Source organism: Phacochoerus africanus, chromosome 4, assembly GCF_016906955.1.
Source record: "Phacochoerus africanus isolate WHEZ1 chromosome 4, ROS_Pafr_v1, whole genome shotgun sequence".
NCBI lineage: Eukaryota > Metazoa > Chordata > Mammalia > Artiodactyla > Suidae > Phacochoerus > Phacochoerus africanus.
In genome coordinates, this window is record NC_062547.1 from 50,034,318 (window position 1) to 50,042,932 (window position 8,615).

At 41.3% G+C, this 8,615-nt stretch overlaps 1 protein-coding gene across 3 annotated transcripts; it reads left to right on the top strand.

Moving 5' to 3' along the window:
• The first annotated feature begins 2,612 nt into the window (after nucleotides 1–2,612).
• On the top strand, nucleotides 2,613–8,293 carry ZBED5 (zinc finger BED-type containing 5). Of its 3 annotated transcripts, none has more exons than XM_047776280.1 (3): nucleotides 2,613–3,254; nucleotides 4,819–4,931; nucleotides 5,972–8,293. In XM_047776280.1, exon 3 carries the CDS (start codon nucleotides 6,143–6,145, stop codon nucleotides 8,225–8,227), a length of 2,085 nt encoding a protein of 694 aa, XP_047632236.1. In that variant the 5' UTR covers nucleotides 2,613–3,254; nucleotides 4,819–4,931; nucleotides 5,972–6,142; the 3' UTR covers nucleotides 8,228–8,293. The 3 variants fall into 3 exon arrangements, with proteins under 3 accessions (XP_047632236.1, XP_047632235.1, XP_047632237.1); XM_047776279.1 differs by having other exon boundaries at nucleotides 6,004–8,293; XM_047776281.1 differs by having other exon boundaries at nucleotides 2,617–3,254; nucleotides 7,033–8,293.
• Nucleotides 8,294–8,615: the final 322 nt, after the last annotated feature.

The following is an 8,615-nucleotide window of genomic DNA, read 5'->3' on the forward strand; positions in this document are numbered from 1 at the left end:
AAAATTGACATACAGCACTACATAAGTTTAAGGTGTATGGCATAATGATTTAATTTACATACATCACGAAGTGATTAGCACAAGTTTAGTCAACACCCATCATCTCATACAGATGCAAAATTAAATAGGAAAAAAACTATTTTATGATGAGAGCTCAGGATTTACTTTCTTAACTTTCATATATAATATATAGCAGTGTGAATTATATTTATTATACTATATACCACATTCCTAGTAATTATTTATCTTTTTTTTTTTTTGGTTGTGGCATGCAACACCTTGATGTGGGATCTCAGTTCCCAAACCAGAGATTGAACCAGGCCACTGCCATGAAAGTGCCAAATCCTATCCACTAGACCACCAGGGAGCTCCCAATTATTTATCTTTTAACTGGAAGTTTGTACCTTTTGACTGCCTTCATCCAATTCTCCCACCCCACCCACCCATCCACCCTCACCTATAGATCTTAAAAGTTCACAAAGCACACCTCACCATAGTGATTATTAACTTTTACAGAAGTAATGAAGTGTATTAATTTACCATCTTCATATTAAAGGTGACACATTGTGGCAGGCATGGAGATAGGCCACTCAGATCCTTCTTCAAGAAAGGACTTGCTGCCCTGTTCAGGGGCAGATGGTGTGATCAGTAGATGGCCTCCAGCTGTAAGCTCATTCAGGGTCTGCCTCAGCTGCAATCCTGCCCTTTCTGGGCATTTACTATCTGAGGGAGGAAGGAGTATAGAGAGGGTGGGAGTGGGACACTGACTCCAGAGCTCCCTCTCTCACCATCTGCTTCTGGCAAGCTTAACTGCAATGCAAACTAACCCTCCCAACCAATGTGAACGGAATTGCCATCTCAGACCTCTTTCAGCAACTAAGGCTGCAAATTTGGGATATCAGTCAAAATACTTGTTACTACTTCCAGTGATGATTTTACTTGAGCTCCAGGTAACTAATTGAGTTTCTTTTTAATGGTGAAGCTCTACTTGCTTTTACCCAATATATCACCGTAATCTTATTTGAAATCGTTTTATGCACATACACACTCTACCCAGACACATATGGCTTGTAGTTCCCACAACCACATTGCACCTAATCTTGGCTCTGCCATTAATTAGCTGTGGGAACTTGGGCAATTTATTTACCAATCTGTGCTCAATTTCCTTACCTGTAAAACAGGCATAGTCATCTGATAGGTTTGTGAAGAGTAAAGGAGCTAGTACACTTAAACATGTGTAGCTAGAAACAGCTGCTGCCGATAACTGTGTATTCAATAAATGCTAGCCATTATCATTATTGGTCCAAATTCTACATTGTCTATATATTTTCTTGCCTGTTTCAGCAACATTCTATAGTAATTTATTGACTAAGTAATTACATAAAAAGTTCTTTATGTTTAAACCCCTTAATTATCAGATTCTTCAAATTTTAGGACATAGGTTAAACCCTAGATTTGACTTCAGTTGAATTTGTTATCATCTGTTTTGGATGTTTCCAACTCATGAAGATGTAAACCAGATGTGTGAAGATTAAATTGGGAGCATACATGCAAAAGGCTTTTCTGAAATATAAAACATGAAAAATGTGCAATATTATTCCACTACTACTGTGATTCTAGAAAACTCCTACAATTACAAAATTCTTTGCTCTTCAAATAAAATTGCACCCCCTCCCCAAAATGATTTCCCCCTTGGTGGTTAAAGCTCAAATGAAGCTGATTCAACAGGAATAATTTTAAAATAATAATGAAGACACATGATAGCCTACCATGGGCAAAGATCTGAAGATGTTGAACTGACTTTAAAACATTTAGGGCTGAATGTTGGCATCATTTTCAGTCGTAGGAAATTGTCTATTTCAGTCCTCCAGAAAAATTGTTATAAAAGGTTAGACTTCTTTCAAAACCTAAGAAATTTATTCACATATCAAAGAAGCATATCTAAGAAAAGCAAACGCTGCCCTTGCTTTTGACCACAGGTTGGGAATTTTCTGTCATTGGTACAGTGCCTGCAACGATGATCCAATTTTCATTTGGTTATTTCCACGGACCCTCGAAAAGCTAAAATACTGCAAACAATGGGACCCACTGTTTAATGTACTTTAACAAAACCCTTCCAAGAAATGTGCATATTTTAAGATGCCAGTTTGGAAAAATAGACTATAGGTCGCCACGACGGATCTCACACAAAATGGAATAATGGATTACAGAGCCCGAGGTCTTCTGCTGCGTTGTTTTTAAATATAGAGGAGGGGCGTAGAGAACTAGGCTTAAAGCATCCGAACGCTGTAACAAGCAGAGTATTCCAGAGCGCTATGCGTTCCTCCCGCGAGGGTGCCACTTGCGGGGGGTGCAAAGACACAGCAAGCGGACTCTTTCCCGCTGACACTGCGGAGATGCCGCTATCCTTACAAATTCCTACACCCGGCTCCCCGACCCCACCTATGGTCACCCAAGAGCTGCGTCCCGGCAACATCTGGCTCAGCTCCCAGCACGGCCCCCTAGGGGCCCCCGACACGCCAGCGTCGGGGAGGGGCGGGGAAGGGAGAGGGCGTTTTCTGCCTGGATTCCAGTGGGAAAACAAGAAAAAGAGGAGGCGGTTGCGCAACCTGGGCCCGGGGTGCAGCTCAGGGGACAAAGAGCGAAATCCCCAGCAGTTGAGGCTTTGCGAATCCACCCAAATCAACGCCGCCAGGGCAGAGCCCCAGTGCTTATGGGCACGCAGATTTCTCGAGGCCAGTCCAGCCCTACAGCATCACAAATGCTCTTTACTCTGCATTGTAACGAGCGCCCAGACTGCCTCGAGCTCGGGGAAGTTTGAAAACAATCGCTTCACGTCGGGTATTTGTTCAGCTACTGCAAGCGCACGAATCCAGCGCGGCGGCGACTGCTAGGCCGCGCCTCAACCGAGCTTGGTCCTTTCCTTTGGTCCCGCCTCTCTGCTCAGCGCGGATTGGTGGCGAGGAGCAATTCCGCTGCTGATTGGTCGGCGACGGAGTCGCTCGTGGAGACTGTACGTTCGGGTGCCCGCGGAGTGCTAAATTTATCTTCAGACAAGCGACCGCGCCAGCCGCGAATCGGATCCCTATGGAGGTGGCATAGGCGGTATCCCAGAGCTGAGAGCATCACCCGGCCCCCGAATCCTTCTTTCCTCTATTTTGTTTTTCATTTTCCTTCCTCCTCCCTCTCCCCTTACCCTTTCCCCCTCCAGTCCGCGACGACTGGCTCTTGACCCTGTTCAGGCCTCTGTGAAGGTGAGGACCAGGGCCGCCGCGGCGGCTGAGCGGTGCGCTCTGAAATGGCCGCTGCCATGAGCTTCGTAAAATGGCGGCCGCGGGCTCAGCTGGGGGCCGCGGCGCTGCGCTGCACTGCAGCCCAGCCGCAGCCGAGACCGTTCTTTCCATCACTGATGGAGATGAAGGAGAAAGATAGTGTCGGGTGCTGAGACCTTTTCCTGTGGGTGTTAGCTGAGGCGACGGCCCGGGGACGCGAGAGGAGTTCCATGAGCGAGGGTGGACTGAGACAGGAAGCCAGCCCCCAGCTGTGGCGGGCAGCGCGCACCAGTGACAAGGAGCGGAGGGATAGCTGGTCCCGGGCTGCACATCGAGGTGACCGTTTAAAAAAATCATTGAGGTGCAGAGCGGGGTGTCCGTGCCCACCTTCCGCCTAGGCTTTATGAATGGACTACCCGCCCTCCGTCTCCCAAGGGTATTGTTCAAAGCCGAAACCGACTGAGGGTGGGGGTGAATACCTGTCACTTTAATCGGAAGAGACAAAAAACGAGCCCCCCCCATACCCCGCTTTTCAGGGAGTCAAGTAGAAACTTTGGGGAGACCAGTGTCTTTGTCCTCGAGAGATTCGGGGAAGCATCTCTAAAAAAGTGGGGATGAGGCCCCCCCCCTTCCTCAAAACAAAGCGTCCCACTGTGTCGTGTCCTCTGGCAGCAAGGGAGAGGGATCCTAACCTTTTAGGTCACCAATGAAGTTCTCTGTTGCTCAATCCCATTCAGAACTGTGGGGAGACAGTCTGCTCTTTTGCTCCCAATAATGGAAAAGTAGGGCTTTAGATCCTCGACCTTCTGACAGTTGTAATCCATTAATTTCATTTCTTTCTTCACCGTCCAACTCTTGGTACCAGATTTTTTAGTGCTTGGGAAATTAAGAGTATTCAAGGACACCCAAGCAGTGATTAGGCACGTGGGCTCTGCAGTCGAACTTTGGGGTTCAGTTCTTAGTTCTTCACAAATATATTAACTTAGCAACTGACTTAATGTCTCTGTGTCTATTTATTCTCCCTAAAGGGGGCTTTTAGTAATAGTTCTTGACTCTCAGGTTTGCTTTGAGAATTAAATGAGTTAATCTACAAAGGATTTAAGTTACTGGCACATAGTAAACAGTAATCACTCAATAAACATTAGTAATCTATGAAGCTTAGTTTTTGAGACAAGAGTAGTTTAAACAAAAAGACAGAGTTCATGTAACGCTTCCACACATAAATTCCATTTTAGATTACTTTCAGTGCTTAGTTTTAGAAACATGAATGTGTACTTTAAAAAGTTAGGTTTAGTTTGTGAAAGTTTTTAATGTCTTTCTATGAAGTTGATGGGGGAGCATTTCAAAACAAATTACCAGGGTTGTAAACAGTATGAAAATATTAGCATTTTTACTATGCTAGGCATCTTCTAGCTCAGTCCAAGATCTGCATTGTGATGAAGAATCATTTGCACTGCATGGCTCTAAAATAAATCATAAAGGTTATCGTCTTAGAGGTTTGTAGTTCTGCTTTCGCAATATCTAATTTTAATTTTTCTCATTTTAGGCTTTTGGTTACTTCCCTTCTACCCAGTCCCTTAAATTTATTTTTTTGAAGAGTGCATTTCAAGCTGCCAAGGTGGAGAGAGTGATTGCAGAAGGGAGTGCTGCTCAATTCAGGTATCTTATCCTCTAGCCGTTACTAGGAAAACCGTTTTGATTCAGGATCTGCTATGTGAGTCCAAAGCTTACCTTGTAGCCAAATTATAAAGTTTACCTAAAAAGTAGATTTACGTACATGGATAATAGATTTGTTTATTGCCTTAACTTATAAAGTTAGTATTCTTTAGAGGCCCTAAGATTTGCATTACCCTTCCATTTAATTATGTTTTTTAAAAACTACTATGTGAGGGATAGACCTTTTAAAATGAGAGTTTATGTTTTCTTTTAAGTCCTTAAGCCTTCACCTAAAGAATAATGGATGCAGAGTAATCAGTAAAATATATATACATATTACTTTGAGTGAGTCTTGTTTTGCATAATATAAATATTTGTGTAATTTTAAGTCTAGAGAAATAGTAACTAACTTTTAAGTTACAGTTTATTTTTCAGTGTTAGCATGTGATATTTGGGATAAAACCAAATTCTGTTTTGCAAAACTTTGATCTGTGTTTGTGTGTTTTTGACATAGGTCATCAGAATAGTTGCTAGCTATGAAAGGAGACTTCAGATGTGTAATGGTATCAACAGTGAATGTCTCTAATGACAGTAGGCATCAGAAAGCTAAAAGAGATTCCAAGATACTGTGTACCATGAAAGGGGTTGGTAAATTATGGCCCCATGCTCCCTCTTTGTAAATTGAAATTTGTTGGAACACAATTGCTTCATTCTTTAACATATTGTCCATGGCTGCTGCCATGCTCTATGTACAAAGTTGAGTAGTTGCAACAGAGACCATATGGCCCATAAAGTAAAAAATATTTATCATATGGTCCTTTACAGGAAAAGCTGGCCAACCCCTGCCGTGGGACCTCAGATTTTCTTCCTTAAAAATACTCTTATCAACTCTTCATTATTTCTTAATCCAATTGTTCCTAAACTGTTCTATAGAATATTATCTGAGTTAATAAGTGTTGTGAGAAACAGATCAATGCTAACAGTTTTTTCTTTATAACGTATTTTAAAATATATGTTTAAGACTACTAAACTCATTTCTATAGCTTTTATTTTTATGTGATAATCTACCTTTAAGAAAAGGTGTGCCTACCTGAAAGCACCAGGAAGTCGAATGAGAGATCACCTGATACACGAACGTGTGATGTTCCATCTGCGCATTGATGCATAGGCAACATTTACAGATTAACTAATGTGTTCTATATTTCATCTCTTTGATGATCGCTCATCTTCTATGTATCCTGTCTTATAATTTCAACACATTTGTGATACTCAATGTTTATTCTAAATTAACCATGTTTTGTACCACAAATACATTGCCTATGGATCTGTTGCTGAAACAAGGAAGTCTTAAACAAGAAGTAGAATCTTTTTGTTATCAAATTGTGTCTGAATCAAATGATCAAAAGGTTGGAATATTACAGAGTGAAGATGAGCAGTTGCAGCCTTCAGTTTCTAAAAATTCAGAAGGTGAGCTTTCTAGGGTCAAATTTATGTCCAGTTCCAACAAAATAACAACATTTAGTAAGAAACCAAAAAGAAGAAAATACGATGAAAGTTATTTGTCTTTTGGATTTACTTACTTTGGAAATAGAGATGCACCTCATGCTCAGTGTGTGTTATGTAAGAAAATTTTATCAAATAGCTCTTTGGCCCCTAGTAAGCTTCGAAGACATTTGGAAACCAAACATGCTGCATACAAAGACAAAGACATAAGTTTTTTCAAGCAACATCTTGATTCACCTGAAAATAATAAACCCCCAACACCTAAAATTGTCAACACAGACAATGAAAGTGCTACAGAAGCATCATACAATGTAAGTTACCATATAGCTCTGAGTGGAGAGGCTCATACTATTGGAGAGTTGCTTATCAAGCCTTGTGCAAAAGATGTTGTGATGCGGATGTTTGACGAACAGTATAGTAAAAAAATAGATGCAGTACAACTATCAAACAGTACTGTTGCACGTCGAATTAAAGATCTAGCTGCTGACATTGAAGAAGAGCTTGTTTGTAGACTGAAAATTTGTGATGGGTTTTCACTGCAACTAGATGAATCGGCTGATGTTTCAGGACTTGCTGTGCTGCTTGTGTTTGTTCGTTACAGGTTTAATAAGTCTATTGAGGAAGACCTACTCTTATGTGAATCTTTGCAGAGTAATGCCACTGGTGAAGAAATTTTCAACTGCATCAACAGTTTTATGCAGAAACATGAAATTGAATGGGAAAAATGTGTTGATGTTTGTAGTGATGCTTCTAGGGCAATGGACGGGAAAATTGCTGAGGCTGTCACCTTGATAAAATATGTGGCTCCCGAAAGCACCAGTAGTCACTGCCTATTATACAGACATGCACTAGCAGTTAAAATAATGCCTACATCTCTGAAAAATGTGCTAGATCAGGCAGTACAAATCATCAATTATATCAAAGCTCGACCGCATCAATCCAGACTATTAAAAATTTTATGTGAAGAGATGGGTGCCCAGCACACAGCACTTCTTCTAAATACAGAAGTGAGGTGGCTTTCCCGAGGTAAGGTTCTTGTAAGACTTTTTGAGCTTCGTCGTGAACTCTTGGTTTTCATGGATTCTGCGTTTCGACTGTCTGACTGTTTAACAAATTCATCTTGGCTGCTAAGACTTGCATATCTTGCGGATATTTTCACTAAATTAAATGAGGTTAATATGTCAATGCAGGGAAAAAATGTGACAGTTTTTACAGTATTTGATAAAATGTCCTCACTGTTAAGAAAATTGGAATTTTGGGCCTCATCTGTAGAAGAAGAAAACTTTGATTGCTTTCCTACACTCAGTGACTTTTTGACTGAAATCAATTCCACAGTTGATAAAGATATTTGCAGTGCCATCGTGCAGCACCTAAGGGGTTTGCGCTCTACTCTGTTAAAATATTTTCCTGTGACAAATGACGGTAATGCTTGGGTTAGAAATCCATTTACAGTAACTGTTAAACCAACCTCATTGTTAGCACGGGACTATGAGAGCCTGATTGATTTAACATCTGATTCTCAAGTAAAACAAAATTTCAGTGAACTTTCACTAAATGACTTTTGGAGTAGCCTAATTCAAGAGTACCCAGGCATTGCCAGGCGTGCAGTTCGTGTACTTCTTCCTTTTGCTACAATGCACCTCTGTGAAACAGGGTTTTCATATTATGCTGCAACAAAAACGAAATACAGGAAAAGACTTGATGCTGCTCCTCATATGCGGATCCGACTTAGCAACATTACACCTAATATTAAGCGGATATGTGATAAAAAGACACAAAAACACTGTTCTCATTAAAATTGGAAGGTTTTGCATGTGTCTTGATAACCAAATATAAGATGAAAATAAAAATGATTTACTTCACCACTGGTATTTTGGGATTTTAAATAAAATGATTCAATTTTTCATACTTCCTTGACTCTAAGAAAGTTAAAGAATCGATTTTTTTTTTTTTGTCTTTTCTAGGGCCACTCCCTCAGCATATGGAGGTTCCCAGGCTAGGGGTCAAATCGGAGCTGTAGCCACCAGCCTACACCACAGCCACAGCAAGCAACACGGGATCCAAGCCGCGTCTGCAACCTACACCTCTCAGCTCACGGCATCGCCGGATCCTTAACCCACTGAGCAAGGCCAGGGATCGAACCCACAACCTCATGTTCCTTGTCAGATTCATTAACCACTGAGC